Below are 22,942 nucleotides of genomic sequence, written 5' to 3' on the forward strand. Positions count from 1 at the left end.
ACGTGGCTCCAATAGTATGAATCAGATGAATCAATCAGATGTTATCTTCAGTGTTTTCTGGCTGTACAGTGTTTGTTTGAAGTGTAAATGCATCTTATTCCTAAACTGCATAATATGTTTTTCTTTCTTTCTTTTGGAACTCCTGATTTTCTTAAAGGGAGGGTTTGTAGACTATCTGGCAACTCTTTTCCGTAATCTCGTGAGTATGTTGCGTGCTCTCGCGGTATTCAGGCGGTCAATGCCTGATAGGAATAATGGCTGCCTTCGTAGCAATGGCTGGAATGGGGAACGACACAAGCGGCATACCGGAGCGTTTTAGCTGACCAGGAACAGCGTAAATTACTGGGCACCCCCTTCTACCCGGTTTTCAGAACGGATGGGTAGAGGGGGTTTTGCCAAAGGACAAAAGAAACGAAAGAGACTCGGAGGGAAGAGGAGGGACGCTAACGCTGCCTTTATAGCTAGCACTAGCTGGCTAGTTGTCGCTGCCGGGGAAGAAGTCCGCGGAGTCGTGACAGCCGTGCGTCGGAACGGGTGAAGGAAACAGGAGTTGAACGCTGGAGCGTGTGATCAAACATCTGGCTAAGCGCTAATATGAGCGGACCCGGACAGGACAGTGAGCCAGAGGCCAAAGTCCTTCTCATCAAGCGACTCTACAGGTACCTTGACGAGGCCGTTTTTGCCAAAGCTAACCGAGGTGCTAATTGAATGTTAATTGAGCTGGCTAGCTTAGCAATAGTCAGACAGTACTTGCTACTACTAGAGAAAGCCCAGCTATCCTCTAACTTATCACCACAGTGAGTAAACCAGCACTCCCGTATACCTTTTCTTTGTAGCATCAGCTAAATTTGATGGGAAGCGCTTCATTCTCTTCAACTTGTCTTGGCTAATGAGCACGGTAGCATTTGTCATCCGTGTCTTTGTTACAGAGAAGTGAAACAGAAAGGTCTCGGGCTGTTAACCCGACTGCTTGCAATGTTTATTCCGACGTTTGTTCTGTTTCCACCTGACGCTTATTTTGTGGCAATTTGGCTAACAGCGTTGTCATCGTGCTGATGCTATGTGTTGCCTAACATGCCGACAGGGCTGTGGTGGAGACTGTGCACAAGCTAGATGTCATCATCGGCAGCAAATCGTCCTACAGAGAAGTCTTCAAGCCGGAGAACATCAGCCTTCGCAACAAGTAAGTACGAGTGTCTCGGGAGCTTGTGTGAAGGCGGCTGTAATTTGACTTAAACCTCACTGCCTGCATGCAGTCTCAGTCCTGACTAGTCTTGCTAGCTGTCAGGTGTGTATTGAGGCTCTGTCATGCCTGACATGCGGTAAATGCAGCATCTCAGTGAGCATACATTTCCTAGTTTCTAAATTTAGTTCAGATGTTTATTTTCTAATATTTCCAGCATGACCATCTGCAAACACTGACTGTGGCTTTATCTCAAAGTCTAAGCTGGAGTTGTTGTTTTTTTTTTAGTTTAGTTTGATTTTTGTTTTTTTTCCTTGTCCAGGCAAAGATGAAAAGCAAGCCTCACTGGTCATGCAGCTTGAGCAGGACTATGGTTGTTATTTGTATACTGGATGTTGTGGGCAGAAAGCTCAAAACCAATAAGAGGAAGTTGGAAAGTTATCTGAGGAGGCGGAATAATGATGGGTGTCTAAACAGTCAGCAAGATAAGGGAAATGTTATCTCATCCTGCTCTGATTGCTCTGGGAGTTTTGTCAAGCTATAACTAGACAGGCCTAGAGGACTACCAGTGAAGCCAGTAAACAAACCAGTAAATTAGTTGGACTATAAAATCAACCAGGCGCTATTTTAATAATTGATTCAAGTGGAATTTTATTCATTCTGCTTTTGCTATCTGTCAAATTTGGTACCTGTTCCATGTTTAAACCTTCTGTTGCGACACAGGCTTTAAAAGGAGAGGGGCAAAAACTGCTGGTTTCAAACAGTGAATGAAATGAGGGACTTCACCAAAGCCCAGTTAACAAGTGTACTGTTAATCATGCAAAGCTACTCTTGAATAGGGATGGGAATTGATTTGCAATTCCAATTTCATTATCAATATCACTTATCAGTTCGATTCCTTACCAGTTCTCTTGTCGATTCTCATTGGCTCCACTTTGGAAGTAACCAGCTTTTCTAAGCAGCATATCAAAGACAGCACATTCTGCAAATTAATTGCATGCTGTGGGTCAAATGTTTGTGCTTGTTGGAGGTATCCCCCCTCTTTGTTGTGATCAGTATCAGGGTTGTTACTCCAAAAAAGTGATGTATTCCACATGTTACAGAACATTTTCTTAACAGTAATGATGCATACTACTCATTACATTACTTTCATGTTTTTCGGTAAAATGACCTGAAACCCATTACCTAATAGTTACTGTTTAACAATGTAAACCTTAGACCACAGTCCCAAACACAAACAAAAACCCCTGTCCTAATGAGGACACATTTATGATTTTTTTTTTCTCTTAGTATTTAGGTAAGAACACAAAGCTGACATTAAGAGACTTCAGAGTTATTGCCACAGTGATTCTATTTTAGAAACATAAACCGATAGGGACGGAGTCTGCATCATGACATCTTATTGGTTTGTTACCTGTTGAAGTTCAGGGTCTGGCTTTGGGCTGTGCGATATAACGATATATATCGGATGACGACATAAAAACGTCTATCGTTTGTTTCACGGTGTCGCAAAATAAACAGTTTACGGCAATATTTTTCATCGTTTTGATGGTCACTGTAGTGGCTATATTAATTTCTTAAAGTTCTCTTTCTCTTATATAACCACACGACTGACAGACAAGCGTCTGTTTTTATGCGTTGTCATTAGCAACAACGACGGTAAAACCATCGTGTGTCCACTTGTTTATTTTCCACATAAACCTTTCACAATAAAGCTCAAGATCTTGTTGAGACTTTTCAAAATAAACGGAATCACGTGAAAGAGTATGCAGAGTATTTACAGATGAGAAGCAAAAAAGAGCCGTCAGGTGCTAAAAAATAAACCTTAGACTCAAACGATAGAACAGGCTTTTTGCCGCAGCACACTGTGTAATAAATACTCACAAAGAAAACGGCGGCTGTTACAACTTATGTCTAAAAATTGGAAACACTTCACGCAAGTCGAGCTGCCCGAGATTCACAGAATTTACAGAAAATGTTAAATTTTTGTGATTTATATCGTTATCGGAACGATAGATGTCTTATATCGGGATATGAGATTTTGGTCATATCAAATGTTGTGCATGCAGTTTGCACTTTACTGTTGCACTCTCGTCCTTTGTGCAATAATATTAAAGGTAAGGTCCATATCCACACTGCAGGCTGCGCCACAGTTCCTGAAATCAGCTGATTGATAGGCAATGAGATTAACGATTCCAAGGAATTAAACTACTGGGAATGGTTCTCGAATTTCATACCTACTCTTGAAGACACGAGAATCAAAATATGGAAGAATGTGACTGTACCGAACAATGCTGTACTTTTAAGGTATAGATGGACATTTGTACTGCTATACTAAGCAGTTTGTTTATACTTAAAGAACAAACAAACACTGCTGCGTCAATTAGTTTCAGAAAATGATTAGAAAGGATAAAATGACTTCTTTTTTTTTTTCAGTACAAGTTTCTAACGTGGCAGGTAACATCTTCCAGTGTTATTCTTTGTCTGACCTTAACCCAAACATTGCTTTCAGTTTACTGTCAAAGAAGACAACATAAATCAGAACATGTTCATATTTAAGAACCTAAATTCACAAGTAATTTATTCATGAGACTTTCTGTCCAGCAATTTGTCATTGGTAGCATTAGCTCATGTTGATGTTCTTTTCTGATGTTAAAGTGTATGAAAAACCAAGCACTGATAAACATCTTTATAAAATGAGAGAAATGCAGCATGTACTTGCCTAAAGTATTAACATAATTGTGTCATTTGCCGCACACAAGATCTGAGATTTCACAAAATTCTTGTGAACAACTTCTGAATCAGACCCAATGAGTCACACAAGTCACTTCTGATATTTTGTTTGTGTTTTTTCCCTGTAGGACACGTACTGTCGTGTTAATACAATGGGCCTCCAACCAGTCAGAAACCTCAAGGCTTGTTTCTGACTTTGGGATAAAACCGAAATATGCAGTCCAGTAGGAATGCTGAGGTCACAGATGTTATGTTCAGCTGTCCAACTGTACTTCATTATACACATGTTTCTGTTATTCAGCTTCTTATTACATGTGGTGCATGAAATAATAGAAACACTTATTAGAGTAACAGAATTACAAGCTACAGCCTCCTTAATGACCATGCAGATGCAACATTGAGGTTGATTTAATCCCATTCTAAAACAGTTTCCACAAATAAATTTCACAAAGGTTGGTTTTATTTAAATGCATTTTATCTGGCTGGCAGCTGGATGTATGTAAAATTTCATTGTCATCAAGAAAAAACATATTTTAGACAAGCAGCAGATTTTCTTGCTTGTGGGGATCTCAAATTTATAAAGTTGCATTAAGTACTTGCTTAATGCAATTAAGTCATTACTGCAGGGGCTTGGGTTTGAGTTTGGTCTGACCAGTTGTTGCAATTCATTCTCCCTCACTCTCTTCCTACTTTCCTGCCTACTGTTTGCACTCATCTGTCAAGAAAAGTCTAAATATGCTCAAAAATGAAAGCAGCTCAATGTTATTAAGCTGCTGCACGACAAGGTTGTCAATATGCAGTCATTTCTGTCCTTGATGGGCCCTACACTTCATGTGAAATTAAAGCCGTTTTCACACGTGCAGTTGTCTAGGTGCTACCCAACACAGATGGATGTGAGATTTCAAATGTGACAGTTGAAACGGTCAATAATCTGTCAGCTTTTTATTACAACTTTTGGCATAGTGTCCAGTTTTTTTTTTGTTTTTTTTTTTGTGAATAGAGCAGGTAGTAATCTGGCAAATTCACAGCTAGTGAGCAGCTTTCCTGCCTTCTGCATGCTCCACTGAGGCTGCACTCTCACCTCAGGAGATCACATTTACAATAGTCTCACTTACTGTGGATTAAATGTACGGAAGTACTACTCTGACCAGTGTCTGAACCTGATGCACCCAACAGTGGTCCAGAACTTGTGTGAAAACACTTAAATAATTGGTCCTTTAACCCAGCTGTCTTCTCATTGCACATGTGCATCTTTTTTTCTGTTTTCAGGCTGAGGGAACTTTGTGTGAAACTGATGTTTCTGCATCCAGTGGACTATGGCCGCAAGGCCGAGGAGCTGCTGTGGAGAAAGGTTTACTATGAAGTCATTCAGGTTATCAAGACCAACAAGAAGGTAAATGTCCCTGCAGCTGTGGAAAAATGGCCTTGCTGCATATATTAAACTGACCGCATTTGTTTTCTGTTGCTACCTGGCTAATCCAGCTTTTACTTAAAAGGTGAACTCTCCAATTTATTTTATATTCATGCCAGTGACCACAAAAGCGTTTAGGAGAATAATAATTTCACAATAAGCATTCATTTTCAGCAGTCCAGTCTGCAACTTTATTGTTTTGGTTCATTGTCATAGCACTATAAAACTGCAGACATGGTGACTACACGAAATAAATGCTATATTTATAGTGTCAATACTTGAATTAGTTTGTGGTGATGAAATCTTGGTGTCATGTTCACAGCCAATTTCAGCTTTTAAACCTGCGTACCCTTTATTGCAGGTTAACGCTGGTTTAATATGAGCATCGTTGGATTATAAAACATTTATTTTATACATTTAAAATCTTCTTGAAACTCAACTTTATAACAACACGACACAGTTGCCAGTTGTAATCTTGTCTATTTTACATTAGTTATATTTTCTTTTTTAAGTTGCCTGTTATTTTGATGCAGATCACCCTCATTGGTGTACTGTTCCTTTCTCTAAAGTCCTCACTTCTCTTTTGATTTGGGTTTTCTTTCACTGCAGCACATCCACAGTCGCAGTGCTCTGGAGTGTGCCTACAGAACTCACCTGATAGCCGGCGTGGGTTTCTACCAACACCTGCTGCTCTACATCCAGTCACATTACCAGCTGGAGCTGCAGGATTGCATTGACTGGACCCACGTGACAGATCCACTGATAGGTTAGATGAGCCAGCACATTCTCACACTCTCAGATGAAGGCATAAAAATAAAATGAATTGTCTTTCTGTTTCAGGATCCTTAAACCACCCTTGAATAAAACTGAGTTATTTGTAACAACAACACTTCTTTTAAAGTGTAAATGTCTGCTGTAGACAGTATAGCTGGTGTCCTTGTGGAAAAACTTGAAACTTGATGAAGATAGTTGAAGCTTTATTGATAGTTAATCTATGTAATACATTACCTGTACTAGAAACTAGAAACTCTGACCTCATTTGCTACTGATATTTAAATGCAGTTTAGACTCACTGAACAAATAATCAGTAGTGAAGGTAAGGACTCCTGACTACTCTACTGTCAAAAACGAAGACTAAAAAGCCCAAGACAGAAATCGTAAAGACTAATCACATTAAATATTCATGATTATGGATGATCATTAATATAGGTTTTTGGGGGTTTTTGTTACTGTAATTGTACAGTCCTGTTGTCAGGGAAATACAGCCAGAGAGGTTTTATGTTCCTGCAAGGTGATGGTTTATAGTCTGTTCTGTAAAAGTACTTGTTTTTGACTCTAAGATATTTCTTATTTTTGTGAAAAAACACTGCAAAGATGCCACAACCCAGCCCCTGGCTACCGAGTAAATCACCTCTTCTTATCCAACTTAAACAAAACTAGTTTTGAATGTTAACGTTAGAGATGCTTCAAGAGTATCTGGTCCCGGCTCTTTTATTTGGACTCTGTGCTACCCTGTTGCTGTGTTGGAATTTAAGCTTGCTGTGTTGTTACATAAGTCAAAGTCATTTTGGATAAAAGGATTGGATGGATTTAAAAAAAAAAAAGTGTTGTGTAATTGTTCCCAACAGGGCGAAAGAAACCAGTGTCAGCCACCCCCAAGGAGATGGAGTGGGCACAGATGGCCTGTCATCGCTGTCTGGTCTACCTTGGAGATCTAGGTAATAATAAGATAATAGAATATGTAATTAATTCAACTATCTGTCGGGCTTGCAGAGGTGTGAGACAGAACAAGTGTCATTCAGCGTGGGAAAATTTGACTCGGTTATATAGTATAGCTGGCTGAAGGCTGTTTGCTTGGTTTAGACTTATGTGAACCACAGGTATGGGTCAAAAATGTCTGCACCACTTAACCTTTGACTCCTGCAGTGAGAACATATGACCTATTTCCCTTCAAAATTACTGATTAACTTTAAAGCACATTAAATATATTGGACTAAAACCTAAAACCTGTAAAAATTGTAAATTAAGAAATTCATACTGGATGACCAGTGATCCATGATTCTATTAGAGGCACTGTTTTCAAGCTGTTTGGTTTATGATAGTCCAGCATCCTTGTAAGACTGTGAGAATGCTGTAGCATTAAAATGAAGGATGTTTCACTTTGTAGCTGTTTTTGTTTGTTTGTTTTCTCATGTTTGTCTGAAGCCATTCCAGGTCTTTGTGTTTGTGCACATTTCTGAAATAATCAATTTCAGTCTTCACCTTTTCAGCCACAATGCTGTAATCATATAGATTTGCATTTTTTTTTCTTACTTTAACTGTGATGTTTAAAATCATTTTCTCCTCAGCGCGCTACCAAAACGAGCTTGCAGGAGTGGAGGCTGAGCAGCTGGCGGAGAGGTTTTACCATCAGGCATTGTCAGTTATGCCACACGTAGGTGAGTGATGAGAATGTAGGGTTTGGTTTGTTTGTTTTTTAAACAGTACTGTATTGCCATACCCGTGGTCTTACACAGCATGGAAGGGACGTGGGGTGATTTAAAAGTTTTATTTTTCTTGCCAGAACAACACAGATGTTAAATCCAGTTTAGTGTTGTTGTTGTTTTGGTTTGGTTGTTTGTTTTTCTTTTTTATATTGTAAGTATAGAATTGTGAAATGTGCTTACTCGCTTTCGCAGAAGGTCAATACACTTTTGTGTGTTTATTGTCAAAATGGAGCGCATAAACACCTTTTTAGTTAAAATGGGAAGCTTAGCATTGTGCATCGGCTGAACATTTTCCTGCTTTGTTTTTGTTTGTTTAAAGGCCTGTAGATAAACTGATTTAACTGGATTCTTTATGTACACAACAACAACAACAATTATAAACTTACTGATACTACTAATACAAAAAGAACCATTAAGTTCATTCAGGAAAATAAGATTTGTGGTCAGTATACTTGTGAGAACAACTGTTAATTGTTGTTTCTTGTAGTTGACAAACAATAAGACATCTGTAAATATCACTTACTTGCTATGAACATGTCCTCCCACCACCTCTCTATATAGACATTGTTCACATTAAATGCAGCTGTATTCATACTTTATAGGGTTGAAAGATATTGGGATATTTCATAAAAACCTACATACGCTTGTTCTTTTCAAATGATTTTTTGGGTTATATTACAATATTATTTGAGAAACTTACAATTTCTTTTTTTAACAAATGTAGCATTACCCCATGGTTTTCTGGGTACTAACTCAAAAATAAATGCTGACTTGGTTTGTGTTGGTTATCTGCCAACAGGAATGCCTTTTAACCAACTGGGCACACTGGCAGGGAGCAAGTTCTACAATGTTGAAGCAACTTACTACTACCTACGCTGGTGAGCCATGTTTATATACGTTTGCAGTGTTTTTAACTTCTCTCGTATAGTTGTAAGTCTTAACAGATGTAATCTGTGCTCAGCATTCAATCAGATGCCCCCTTTGAGGGCGCCTACGGCAACCTGAAGCGCCTGTTTGACAAAGCTGCCAAGATGTATCATCAAGTAAAGAAACAGGAAATGAAGAAGTTGTCTCCCTCTCGACAAAGGTGATGCACATTCACGGGCTACCTTTTAAAGCTGGGTTACAACAAAGCTAGTCAGTCACACTTCATGCAGTGTTTTACACACTATTTAAGGGTCATTGTGGTCTATGAAGTGTGTTATTACTGTGGTAGTACTAAACATTTTCCCTCTGGAATTTGTCAATTTTGGTAAATTTACTTTTCTTGGTTGGAATTTTTCCTCTTTCTGTGTGTGTGTGTGTGTGTGTGTGTGTGTGTGTGTGTGTGTGTGTGTGTGTGTGTGTGTGTGTGTGTGTGTGTGTGTGTGTGTGTGTGTGTGTGTGTGTGTGTGTGTGTGTGTGTGTGTGTGTGTGTGTTATTAATGGCCTTCACTGGCTTGCTTACAATGTATCTATAGTAAAACATGTTGACTTCAGTCTGCTTACATCAGAGTAATTTAAATCCAGTCCCAGTTGACTACTGGGGCTTCACTTAATTAACAGCTTTATGTGCACTCTGTCTCAATCACGTATGCGCTAAAGTTGGTGAAATAAAGCAGCATCTCCCTCCAGATGATATTAAATGATTGATGATTCCACTGGGTAAATTAGATTGTTGAAGAAACAAAAGTAACAGGCATCAGTTGGAATAAAAGACAAATATAGACAAAATGAACAATGTTTTAAAATGAGTAGGTGGGGGGTAGTAAGAGGGGAAACAAGATTAAGATTGTTTTCCCACCTGGACAGAGAACAATGTTGTTCTTATTCCATGTACATAAATGACCAGTAAGCAGCTTGTACTATATTAAATCCCTCTGTGTTTTCACGTAAGAGTCAAAATCTAAAAAGCGTGGAGCTGAATATATTGTGAACAGGTGTTGTTAATGACATTGCTGGAAGTTTGTATTCAAGATTCTTTATTCGTCACATGCACAGTTATACAAGTATAACACGCAGTGAAATGTAACCTGACACGCTCCTCGACTTGTGCAAAAGGGGGAGAGAAGAATATTATATATTATATACATTAGGTGAATGTGCAGTAGTAGCATGTAAGCAGCAAGCAGGAGAATTCTGTACATTAAGTGAATTAAATAAGAATAGACAATATGAACATTTTACAAAATAAACAATATGACCATATTTAAAATTAAACAAAGTATGTATGTTCTCTTCCATGTTCCTGTTTTTGCTGAGGTCATAGGTCAGATGTTTCTAAAACCACTGATGTTTTCATTTTAAAATGCTTTTATTTCATTTTATTTTTCTTTATCAAAACATAGAAGTAGTAAATGGATCTTTTATTGTGTTTAATACTCTGTAGTTGATCATTTTTGCTGTGGCCTTTTTTGCAGGTCGAAAGACATTAAGCGGCTCCTGGTGAGCTTCATGTATCTGCAGAGCCTGCTGCAGCCCAAGAACAGGTTTGTGTTTGTGTTGTGACTCTGCACCCACACTGTTTTAGAATCAAAGTCCACAGTGGAAATAAATCATTTGGTTTTGTGTATTTTAATGCTTAACCAGTTTATCTTTCAGTTTATGCCAGATAAAGGCTTTTTACATTCATATGTAGTAAATATTTAACAAATCTGTTTATAGCGTCTTCCCTCTGACGTGGTAGTCAAGTTAAATATTTAACATTCTAAAGTTTGAAAACAGATCTGTTGGATTCCAGGCTAAGAGTAAAATGTAGTTGTAGGATTACTGCAGGGTCTGTCTGGGCCAGGTCTAAAATTAAAATAAAGGAAAAAAAGATTTTAAATTTGCTTTTATTTCTAGTAAATTTAGGTAATTAAGTGGCATGTTTAAGACTGGTCAAACAAAACGCAAACAAACTATTTTAAAAATCACCTTTTAAAAGTTTGAGTTCTTGTCACTTGTTGTTGTTCCACTATGAGTGGTCAGATAGTTTTGCTTAGGAAGGAATTTACTGAAATGACCTGGAAGTATCTGTGTAGTGGTCGTAATCAGAGCTGTTCAGATTTTCTAAGTGCTAAGAAAAGGAGCTTCAGCCTTTTATAGCAGAGCATGCTCTGAACCATCCAATATGAAAGGAAAGGAGGCAACCACCCCATAGTTCATAGTGATGTGCCACCCAACTGTTCTTGGAAATGGTCAACAAAAGTGTGGCACAGATCATTTAAATGTCAAATATAAGTGTGTTTTCCATTTCATGCTGTAATCTGTTGATATGTTTTGAGCAACTATAGGCTGTTACACCCAGAGTGGAACTATGAATATTATATTACTGTAATAAAATCTTCTTCTTGAGGTGTTTGTTTTCTTAGAGACTGTATATTTGCATAAAAGCTACTTTTGATTGCAAATGTATGTACACAAAGTACAACCAGTGTCCACAACTATATTTTCACATACCATCAATGTTATCCTTGGAAGTTTTAAATTGTTGAAGTGCATTTACCGTGTTTCTACAGTAAGTCTTTATTTTGTGTGGTTTATGTAGCCTGATGGAAACGGAGCTGACTTCACTCTGCCAGTCGGTGCTGGAAGACTTCAACTTGGTGATGTTCTACCTGCCACCGCCAACACATGGCGGTGCTCACCACACCCCTAGCGAGGAAGAGGAGGAGCAGCAGCAGCACAGTGACAGCTCCTATCCTGTGCTGCCTGACAACCTAATCTTCAAAATGGTGGTCACATGTCTGATGGTAGTGCACAGCCTTAAGAGAGGAGGTAGGTGGTTGTGTAATTTAAGCTGTTCTAAGGAATTCATTTGTTCATTCATTTTTCATTACGTCACCACAAGTGAACAAAAAGTTTTCAGTACGTCCTCTATGAATCAGAGCACGTGTGATGTGTTCGCTCCCAAAATGAAATTTCGACCCTGAGCCTTTGTTGTCAAAACAGACCATTTTCAATTTGTTTTAGTTATTAAAGCACTGAATTACTTGGAACTTTAGAGGTATAGAAGTAAATCTTTCTTGTGTTTATTTAAGTGTTTCTGTGTATTTTGTCCTTAGGTTCAAAGCAGTACAGTGCATCCATAGCATTCACTCTGGCCCTCTTCTCCCACCTTGTAAACCACGTCAACATCCGGCTTCAGGCTGAACTGGAAGAAGCAGAGAGTCAGGTGCCTCCACTTCAGACTGACGCTGCAGGTGAAAGAGAAATGTATTCTTTTCCTGTATGTTGGGAAAAAGGCATAAAAATGCACCTGCAAGCTATTTCTTAGCTATTAAAAACCATCATAAACCAGCACAGTATCAAGAACTGTTGGCTATATGAGTATGTGGACTTTTTAAGATTCATTGGAGACTGTGTCGCTATATGATGATGATGATGATGTGTTACTTAACCTGACTCTTTAAAACCATACCAGGGTTTGCATCCTTGTACTCTCCTTGTTGCTTGTGCGCACACCCCGTTCCAACAATGAATGTTGGGTATAACTTTAATGGAGCTCATTGGCACTATTCAGCCTTTTTAATGTTGAGAGTCTAAACTAAAAAACCTAAATAAGGACAGCATTATGGAGAATTTGCCCATGTTAACAGACACAGTATATGTCAGCACAAAGTAGGACAGAAACAAACAGTTATAAAGTGATGAAAACTACTGACACTATGCACATAACAGAACTCCAAGAAAAGGAAGGAAGTCGTGTCTTTGCATCTTATTTTAATCACACGCTATAAATAAAGAAGGTGCTAACAGATATCCTGCCCTAATGCCTAAGACATTGTCTTAGTTTTTATTTATAATGGTAAACCCTTACACCCCTCAGCCATAAAAGGCAGATGGAGAAGTTTCAAAATGATACTGAACATACTGTTTAGTGAAATATATAGTTGAAAGTAATTCTTTTTTTCCAGAGAAACATCCTCAAAGAACTTGAATGAAATTAAGATGCAGTTTTTATCTCTATCTAGACGATCTGGACATGAAGGATCTGACAGCTGCACCGACAGATCCCTCTGGTGAAAGGCCTTTGCAAAATGGTTCCCTGGAGCAAGAGGATGAGGAGGATAAGGATGAAGATGGCTCTGAAAGGGTTGCAGCCAACAAGCACAGCAGCATAGAAGAACAACGCAAGATGAACGAAGAGAAGCAGAGGCAGAAGAAGAAGTACAGCCGCCTTTCTCGACTCCGCCGTCGCCGCTGTGCTCGCAAAGACGGTCACGGAGAGGATGAAAGTGACTTGAGCGAAGGCTTCGAGAGTGAAGAAGAAGAAGATGACGATGAAGAAAGAGGGGTCCGTGCTGATTCAACAGGTGGGACCACAACAGGAACGCCAGTCAACTCGTCATCTGTGAAGAAGGAGCCCAAGAGAGATGCCTTGGGCGAGGAGGGCAGCTGGGGAAGCGGCTCTGAGGAGGAGGAGGAAGGAGGAACAGCATTTGATGTAGAAACTGATTCAGACATGAACAGTCAAGAGTCTCGCTCAGACCTAGAAGACATAGAGGAAACGGAAAACTCAGAGGGTCACGCCCGGGAGCACCAGGATGATGAAGATGAGGACCAACCAAAGGAAGACGCAGGAGAGAGGGATACCACCGACACCCCTCCGACCACCAATGGGCCTCTCATGTCCAGTGACTCCAGCATTAGCAGTAACCTGCAGGCCATGTCTTCTCAGCTCTTCCAGGCTAAGAGATGCTTTCGCCTGGCGCCAACATTCAGTAACATGCTTTTAAGGCCTCATGCTTCGTCTTCCCCGAGTATTCCAACCCCTACTGACAGCTCAGCTCCCCCCTCCCAAGAGACTCCTCCTCCTCCTCCTCCTCCTGGAGATTCCCCCTGTGAAATGAACCCCGGTACTGCCAATGGAACCAGTGAAAATGGTAATGTTTAACATTAGTTTTATATAAAACATAAAATCAGTGTTCCCTTTATGATGCTCAGTCATCTGATCACAGAGGGTTCACAGTGTTCTAATCAAGCTTGTCTTTTGGCTCATTTTTCCTAATTCACCAGACTTAGACTCTGATTCGGAAGGAAGTCAACACAGCACTGAGTCAGTACATAGTGAAAAAACCCTCTTAGAGAAACTGGAGATTATGACCAATCAGGGGTTAATCCAGGTTGTTAAGGTGTTTCTTGACTGGCTACGGACAAATACCGATATTATCCTCATGTGTGCGCAGGTGAGGTGACAGATTTTTCCTGCTTTGTTTACGAAATGCTGGCTTTTCAGGATTGTATTTCACAAACTGATCATCTGTGTTCTCTGCAGAGTTCCCAAAGCCTGTGGAACCGACTGTCTGTGCTGCTGAACCTGCTACCAGATGGCAGCAAGCTGCTCGAGGCTGGTGAGTTACTGGTTGACTGCACTGCACAGAGATTTCTGCTTGTCTCAACGGCAGTCAGGTTCTGGCATTTTTTTCCTCCTGTGTCCTTAAAGATTAAAATCTAGATCTTATAGATATTACTATTCACTCTGAGCCTCATTCAAGAGCATTTCTTTATTCTTAGCCTAATTATCTCTTAAATGACTTTTTCTCAAGCTGAACTTTATTATTATTATTTCTTGGAAACACAAACCAAATAACACTTGGTTGCTCAGGAGATGTAAAGCAGTAAAACAAATGGTGTGTTGTGAGTGTGTCACCACGGTGAAACATGTTATTAAAACAACACATTATTTTCAATGCAATTAGGTGATTTTTCTTGTTGTGCTTACATCTGAGCTCTGATCTCATCCCTGTACTGTACACTCACTTTACTGACAATACTGTGTAACGCTCAGCTCTCGCACTGAATAGTTATCTCCCTGTGTGACTTTAACACTCTGGTGAGTGTGCTCTGAGTCTACATTTACGGTACTAATTTGTATTTGTGTGTTCTTGCTGCAGAGCTCAGTCTGAACGCTGAAGTGACAGAGTTGTTAAATGAGTGTGAGCGACCGGATTTGGTCCAGAGTCTGCTGCTGCCTGAGGATCTGGCTCTGCGACACCTGCCTGCTCTTGGTGTAGCCCACCGCCGCCTTGACTTTTCCCGGCGCAACCCCTCCCTCAGTCCCCTACAAGAGGTACAGGCACTCAGACTCATACATGCACATCATATTAAGTGCAGGCTAAAACACTGGAAGGCACAAAAGGAAATTGTCTGTCTCTGATTTATTGTCTTGAGCTGGGTAAACACTGAAATTTTGGTTATTGTGGGAAAAAGATGGCACATGTGAAAGAATGGTGTTGATATCTTTGGCCGTGACTCCAAACAACAGTCCTACAAAGAGAAGTTCAAAATGTTGTAAAGGGACAAAATTCAGACAATATGAGAAATCCAGAATTACCATCTGACAATGTAACTGCTCCCTTGACCTGTGTCTGTCAAACCAGCCAATGAGAGCACAACATAAAATCAACACAATACCCACACATGTTGTAGGAAAAAAACAACATATGAAATGGATTTAAGAAAACAAAGAAGGAATTCTAGTTTGAGGTGTTGCAGCACAGATTATTTGCTTGTTGTTATGTCATCCTGCTGTTATCATGATCAACATGATCAATGTACTACGCCACCAAGGGGAGCAGCCATGCATCATAGATCACAGACAAAGATTCAGCGGGGATGGTCATTGTACAGTGTACAAAGATTGCAACATAAGATTGCAAAATGAAATGTAGACAAACAAAAACAATAAATACAGACAAAAACATGATTCGGTTTTATTAATCACTTAAAATGCAATAAGAGTTTAATTTTAGAAGATTTACACATTTAATGAAATTAGCTCAGTAATTGAAATTAGAGCTGAAAGCATTACTTAATAGTTGATTAACAGAAAAATAGTGTCATGTAATACTGACCTAAATACTTCCAGACTTTGGACTGTTGATTTGAATCGAGGACGTGTGTGTGTGTGTGTGTGTGTGTGTGTGTGTGTGTGTGTGTGTGTGTGTGTGTGTGTGTGTGTGATGAACCAAAATAAGTTATTTAATGAGATGGAAATATTTGAGTAAAACTCCTGTGAAGTCTAAATGTGTAATCAGATAACCTCAGTTCTAAATCTTTGCGTCATTAAAGTTATGTTTTGTTTTTTTTGTCTTTGTGTTTCTTTCAGTGTGTGGTACGAGTGTGTTGTATTCGCAGCTTCGGCCACTTCCTGACAAGTCTCCAAGGCAACGTGCTGCACTTTAACCCAGAGGCGGGCATCTTCACCAGCGTTAGTCAGTCCAAACAGGATAATCTGGTGCAGCAGGCCAAGGCCCAGTTTCGCATGGTGATTGACATTTTAGTCATTACACAGTTTAAAATTTTAAAAAACCTGTGGTGTTGTGTATGTGTTTTTCTATTATGACCTATAAAATAAATATATAATGACCTGGAACCCAACATGTTTTTTGTTTTTGTTTTTTTTTTTTTACATATTGACCCCGTTTTCTTTGTTTGTTTGTTTTTGTTTGTCCAGGCTGAAGAGGAGGCTCGTCGTAATCGATTAATGAGGGACATGGCCCAGCTTCGACTACAGGTTTTTATTTTAGTTACTGTCCCCTGACTCTTTGTGTTGTTATCGCTTTATAACAATCCCTAATACACGGTAAATTGATGACTAATTGTGGTATTATAAATATAGTTAATTATAGTTTCTTTACAATTAACAAATCATGAAATGGTGATGTTTACTAATTGGTTAATGATTGGTTTAATCAATAAGTTTTCATTTTAGGTTAAAAAACAACTGTCTGCAAGTGAGAGTATTGCTGCTGCTTATGCATCATAGGACCTGCTCAAAGAGAATGTGTGCGTCTCTAAGAAGTGCTGGATATGAGAACAGCCTCCCTCTTTAGTGATGAAAAAACACACAAAGTGTTCTGAAAGGTTTACTGCAAAAGAGGGTCAACATAATCAACCAGAGTGTTGATAACCAAGAAAAAAACAGCTGTAATTAACAATAATCCACCATTAACATAAAACATGAGCCTGATTGGCCGGCCAAAGTTAACAAGAAGAAAGGAAGCAACTCCGACCACTCCGCTGCAGATTTCCTGTCTCTGGCGTAAACAAACATTAGATCTAAATCTAATAGAAATAAAGTTGTGAAAATATGACCACTGAGTCCATCAGAAATGACTCTAAATCATACAAAAACAAACTGAAGGCAGGAGAGACCATGAGAGACAACCTCCTGCTCACGTTTGGTAGCTTCCAGTTTGTAAGGCCAGACCACAGAGCTTAGTGATATACAGGTAACCAACAGGGGGCGGGGGGAGACATGCAGCAATAGTAAATACATTATGTAGTATATCGAATGCCATGTGCACCAGTGTCATCAGAATGTAATTATCTTTTATCAGCTGTGACAAAATGTTCATAAAATTTATTGGAGAAATCTTGAGAAGAGAAAGTTTGCAAGGAGTGACATTGTTTATTAGACTACAAGCATCCATCACTGACTACAATACATGTTAAAATAAAATCTACACGCTTCTTAATTTAATTAGAGATCATAACGAGTTGGGTTCCTTTCTTCTGTCCTCTCCTTGCAGTTGGAGGTGTCACAGCTAGAGGGCAGCCTTCAGCAGCCTAAAGCCCAGTCATCCATGTCTCCCTACCTGGTGCCAGACACAGCTGCTCTGTGCCAGCATCTGAACCTCATCCGGCAGCTGGCTGGTAGCGGTTGCTTTATCATCATCATCCCACGAACAGGTCAGTGCACTGTGGCATCTTTTGTCTGGAACAGCGGTACACAGCCGCTGTTTGTACCATTTCCCCACATAGGTGGTGGGGATTAATGGATTTACAGGGATCTTTCTCTTGTTCAGTGATTGTGCTTTATAGGATGACAGAGCAAAATATCAGTCTGAACCTAACCCTTTATAAAAAAATAAGTCTTAAAAGCCTCTCCATAAATTCGCACAATGTTACTCACCGCTAGAATTGGACCCGAGGCCAAGATTATGCAGGAAAAATACCAGGTTGTCTTAACGCTTTCCTTCTCAGATCCCTCGTAGGGGTAATCCTAGTTTCTCTTTTCTGAACTGAACAGTTTCTGCCAGTTTTCAGGCTTCCAAAGCAAAAAGGTTGTCAGATGTCGTGTTTACGGGGGAAAGAGTTGAAACCTTTTTTTCTGTACCGATAAACAAAGTCTTAAATATTTTCCCTCACCTGCTGTAGGTATTTTGAGTGTTAATTTCCCAGACTTTGTCAGTATCTCAAATGTGATAACAGGCAAACGTAGATTTTAACAAAAACTAATTAACTAAAAATAGTCTAGTCGTCCATTTTCTGTTTCTCTTATGGCTTTAGATTGTTTTCATTTCAGTTATTCTTATTGTTATTATTGGAAATTATTCCTGCATACGGCTGGGAATACAGGAAAGAACTGATCCCTTTTTATATTTTGGTATTAATGTAATATTTTTAGGCAGAAAATACATATTTAAAACTATATATTGGTGACACCTGCAGAAAATCCTGATTGGCACAAACATGCAAGTTTAAATTGGTTATTAATAAAGTTAATCAAGTCCAAAAGTTAAGAGGAGGATTTTTCGTGGCTCAGAAACGGGCCTGTGATAGTGACTGTGCTCATAAACACGACTGATCCACATGTTGGTGAAGACGAAGAGTCTGTGTTACCTTACTTAGAAGTCGATGTGTGTTCATGTTTTTCTATAAGCAAACATGTATTTAAGTTTTAGGAAATGAAGCCTCACTTCTTTCTTTCTTCTTCTTTCTTTTTTCTTTCTTTACTAAGTGAGGTTAAACATATTTTCAACACAGTCTTGTTGCTTTTTTTCCCCTTTTGTGGGCGAGTTTGTCACAGATGGAGGCGAGTTTTTATTTCCCCATACAGACTTTGTACAGAAAGGCCACTGTGTGCAACAACATGAAGCAAACCTTTTTCACTTTGTCATTATGGGATGTTGTATGTAGAATTTTGAGGTGATAAATACATAAATTTAGAGCCAGGCTGTAACATGTAACGTAACACAGATTGTGAAAGGAATGAGTGGTGCTGAAACAAACTGATAAATCTATTATCAGTCACCGTGAAAATCAATTTAAGATTTCAAACAACTTCTAAAATCAGTATTTGCTGGTTTGTCTTGTTTGTTTGTTTGTTTGTTTTTTTTTGCCTGTCCCGTTTGGCTCTTTTGCCATCAGAATTGTTGTCTAAAGGCAAAGAAAGATGCCCAACGGATTTACTTTACCAAATTGACCATCCCAGCCTTGCCATAATGGTCCATTTGATTCACCTTTTATTGTTTATTTTATTTTCACTTACTGAATATGGGACAGACTTGACTGGGGGAAAGAAGGGGAGAAAGAAAGAGGGAAAGAGAAACAGCTGAGAAGAGGGGCGGGGGAGAAGGGCAAAAACCAAAAACCAACAGAACGGGCAGAGAAAGAAAAAAAAGAAGAAAAAAAGAAAAAAAAATGCATATATCAATCACCTGGGTCACCTGTCTTGTTATTTTTGAGGCGCTTGAACATTACAAGCAATCTTCACTATTTTATAACTTCTTCTAGCCTAAAACAATTAACTGATTATTAACAGGAAATTGATTCTTTTATAATTATTTGTTGCCCTAAAAAAAAAAAAATCCTCACTAGTGGTTATGACAGCTCTGGTTTATTTAGTGTGTACCGAGCTGCTTCCTGACTAATGACACTAGACAGCAGCAGTCGGTCACATGTGCCAGTTTGGGGTGACCCAGTCACTGATTGGTTTGGGTGCATACCTGCATTCCACGTGGAGTAAATCATCTCTGGCCGGCACATTATTCCCCTGGCACCACCCCCGTGCACTCCCCGTCGCTGTTCACTGACTCGCAGAGAGACAAAATACAACAACAATTAAATGAGCTCAGGTCTAGCTTCATTTATGATTCGCCGTCTGCTCAAAGCGTACGAGTCAGAATCAAGCTCCAGACCTTCTGAGCGCTGGAGTTGCTGTTTGCCCAGGTGTTTAATCTGGACTCCCCTTTTCTTTTAGTGATTGATGGACTTGACAGGTTAAAGAAGGAAAATGCTGGTGCGAGGGATGGAATCCGCTTCCTGGAGTCTGAATTTCGTAAAGGCAACAGGTGGGTTAAGTTGTGAGATGAAACATTTCTCAATAAAAACTCTCTTTAAATCGTATTTCTTTCTTCCTCTGTAGATACATCCGCTGCCAGAAGGAGTCGGGTCGAAGTTTTGAGAGAGATAAGCTGAAGCGGCAGGACATCGAAGCCTGGTAAGCTCTACTTCCCTTCTGCTGACGCCTTATTTGTTCCCGTGAATATGACTTCCAGCTTGACTGACCCAGTTTTCTTGTTTCTAGGCATCTGTACAAGATGGTGGATAGTTGCCGTCAGCTAACAGTCTCCCAGAGCAACGGAGATGAAGATACAGCCGGTATGGTGACCATTCTTACAGGCCATGAAGTAGAGGAGCTTTGCTCTCGGTCAGCAGCGATGAAGGTCAGTAACTCGCTGTATGTTTTATCTCACAGACACGAGCACTCAGGAGCTTTCCCACCTTTAGTTTCTGCTCTTTTGGCTTCAGTGCCGTCTTCACTGCTTCGTGTTCATCACTGTTAAACACGGATCAGTATTTTCCAAGGTACAGCACTGTGCAAAAATCTTGAGTCACTCCTAATTTTCAAATATTTCTGCTTCAAAGGAATCTGACTTGGTTGTAATTTTTACCGCTCAGCCATAAAAGGCTATTGTCGTCACCTCTGTGGGCAGGCACGCGGCATTTGTGATTGCGTTAACTCGAGAATGACATAGGAGCTTCAAATTGATACCAAAGGTGTATCTGCTAAAGATCTCGGATGTATTTGAATCTCAGTGAACTCAACCTCAAGTCAGAGGTCAAGTTTTCTGAAAGTCTTGTGAATGCGGTAATTCGAGAAGGAAGTCACCTAAGATTTATACTATAGTTGCATCTGCTACAAATGTCTGGAAAGTTTGACCTCAAAGCCACCATCCCACATTCACCTCATCTACCACTGCTAACAGATGGAGCAGAGGTGGTGCAGGAAATAAAGGAAAACCAAAAGCTGAACAAAAAATAGAAAAAGAACATAAAAAAATGATAACGTAAAGAAATGCATTAAAAAGTCTGCATCCAGGAAGCCCATAGGATGTTACCTCAGTCTGGGCAATACTAAAATGAGAAGTGAAAGGTTCAGCATATTTGAAGCAAACATTTAGGGGAAAAACTCTGTCTTGCAAGAGTGTGTTTAACTCACTGGGTCTGTGGGTGAAGTTTATTTTTGGTCTGAGAAGGTGACAAGTTTTGTCACCGCTTGCAGACTGTGGACAAGTTCTGCCTACTGAGCTTAAAAATGTACAAATTTGAAAAATACTTTGTTTTTATCTTCGTGCCTCGTTTGTCTCCACCAGGCGGCGATCCAGGCGGCTGGCTCAGCAGGCATGGAGCTGAAGAACATCGTGGAGTTCTACCGTCAGTGGAAGGAGATTGGCTGAGAGGTCAAAAGGGGAGCAGCTGTCGGCGCTGCGAACAGCTGATCGATCACAACACTTGCTCCCTCTCTCTTTCTCCCACTCTTTTGCTCTGTGTGTATCTGCGTCTCCAAAGGCAAAAAAACAACTCAAAAGAAAGCTGGATCGAGGAGTTAAAAAGCTTAGAGGGTTGGAAAAGTGAATAGTGGAGTTAAAAAAAATTTTTTTTAAAAGTAACTAGAAAAAGAGAAAGGCGGGCGAAACGACGCTATAAGAAACAGCAGATCTCCCACTCCTAATCCTAAACATAAAGAGTGACCCCTAGTGGTCGGGGTGAGGAAATGGCGGGATGACGCTACACAATTTTAAGTGCCCCTGGTTCACTCCCTAACCAGGAATACACTGTATATGTTAGCAAACGAGTACATACGTGTTGAGAGAAACGGCGAGCACACAAACACATTCAAGCTGAATCCATATAGATATTTAGAGCAGTGGTTTGGATTTCCGTTCCCTTTTTCCCCTTTCCCTTCAGTCTATATTTGAGAAGCAGGGTCAAGAATGTGCGAGTCTGGTGGGGCTGTGTTTTTTGTAAAGTCAAGGCTGTATGACGACAGCTTCGAGACAGAGAAAACGTGCTCTGTTCACCTGACGCTCGAGGCTTCCAGCCCTCATCTCGTAGCTCGTCAGCCTCTAGGAAGGGTTGAGGAAGACTTCTCTGCGAGCGGTTTCTTTCCTATGTGGCTTTTTTTTGGGGTTTTGTTTTTCTTTATTTGCAGTGTACTTTTGTGACCAGTGACTTATGTATTGTGCTATCTCATTATGAGAAAAGGAAAAAAAAACACATGACAGGCGTTGCCCTGTTAAAGGTTTTAATTTGGATTTTATTTTTGTACCCAAATGATGTTGTTTATTTTGCTTTTTCTAAGCTAAATCTGAATGATATATGCAAGAATGTTTAAGGGAAAAGAAAGGGGTTGCTGTCGTGCGTGGATCAAGTAAACAAACCTTCAGTTCTGAAAATTAAAAGGAGCCTAGAATCTATTTATCGAGGTGTAACGTTAGTGTGAGGAGGGTAGCTAGAAGCCGATTGGCCTCATGTTGTAGCTAGTCGTTGTGGAGGCTAAGAAAAGAGGAGCTAGCTGGCTTTTCCCTGAGGAAGGTGGGACCCCTGTAAACTCCTAAAATGTACCCCATCTACATCACCATTTCCATAGTGACTGTCCCATCTTGCACTGTGCAAAAGAAAACCAGTATATGTGTGTGGCCATGCATTGAACAATAAAAAGAAACTCAACGATGTTGACCTCTTTCTTCTTATCAGTCCCCTGTGACCCTATGTCACCTTTTGTTTTCACCAGATCACTAGAGTGATAAGTCAAATAGGCGAGAAGCAGAAACCTTGTGACCCGAAAACTGTGAAGACAGCTCTGTCCCCTGCAGCTGGGAAGGGAGGTTTCTTAAACAGCCTTTTAGATTAAAAAAAAAAAAAAACAGCACAGGGCTGCACTGGGGTTGTGTGGGAGTGGAGCTGTTTTCACATACTTGTGAGACATGAAATACAATCCAGGACTCTGGTTTTAGTTTGGGATACCGGTTCCACGAATTTAAAGGCTTCTTGGAAGCAAAAACCCAGCATACAGGTTTGTGAAACTCAGGATTTTACATGCCTGGAAAGTAACTAATATCAGCAGTTGTGAAGGATACAATACTTATATTTTGT

General features: G+C 39.9%; 1 protein-coding gene across 1 annotated transcript; it reads left to right on the forward strand.

Moving 5' to 3' along the window:
- The first annotated feature begins 219 nt into the window (after positions 1 to 219).
- Positions 220 to 22,519, forward strand: smg5 (SMG5 nonsense mediated mRNA decay factor). Its single transcript, XM_080897051.1, has 22 exons — positions 220 to 659; positions 1,085 to 1,183; positions 5,186 to 5,309; positions 5,937 to 6,093; positions 6,956 to 7,045; positions 7,676 to 7,765; positions 8,613 to 8,691; positions 8,775 to 8,900; positions 10,213 to 10,281; positions 11,322 to 11,551; positions 11,839 to 11,976; positions 12,748 to 13,659; positions 13,793 to 13,962; positions 14,052 to 14,127; positions 14,671 to 14,846; positions 15,885 to 16,043; positions 16,233 to 16,292; positions 17,311 to 17,470; positions 19,764 to 19,854; positions 19,929 to 20,003; positions 20,091 to 20,229; positions 21,160 to 22,519. The coding sequence occupies exons 1-22, from the start codon at positions 595 to 597 to the stop codon at positions 21,241 to 21,243; spliced, it is 3,369 nt and encodes a 1,122-aa protein (XP_080753177.1). The 5' UTR covers positions 220 to 594; the 3' UTR covers positions 21,244 to 22,519.
- The last annotated feature ends 423 nt before the right edge of the window (positions 22,520 to 22,942 follow it).

The sequence above is a fragment of the Rhamphochromis sp. 'chilingali' genome (genome assembly GCF_963969265.1).
Source record: "Rhamphochromis sp. 'chilingali' genome assembly, chromosome: 11".
Lineage (NCBI taxonomy): Eukaryota > Metazoa > Chordata > Actinopteri > Cichliformes > Cichlidae > Rhamphochromis > Rhamphochromis sp. 'chilingali'.

Bases quoted from the DNA above. Each gene is read 5' to 3' on its own strand.
- smg5 (XM_080897051.1), top strand. From the start codon at position 595: ATGAGCGGACCCGGACAGGACAGTGAGCCAGAGGCCAAAGTCCTTCTC. The intron at 14,128-14,670 runs GTGAGTTACTGG...TTCTTGCTGCAG, and splicing joins CAGCAAGCTGCTCGAGGCTG to AGCTCAGTCTGAACGCTGAA. The intron at 16,044-16,232 runs GTGATTGACATT...TTGTTTGTCCAG, and splicing joins CCAAGGCCCAGTTTCGCATG to GCTGAAGAGGAGGCTCGTCG.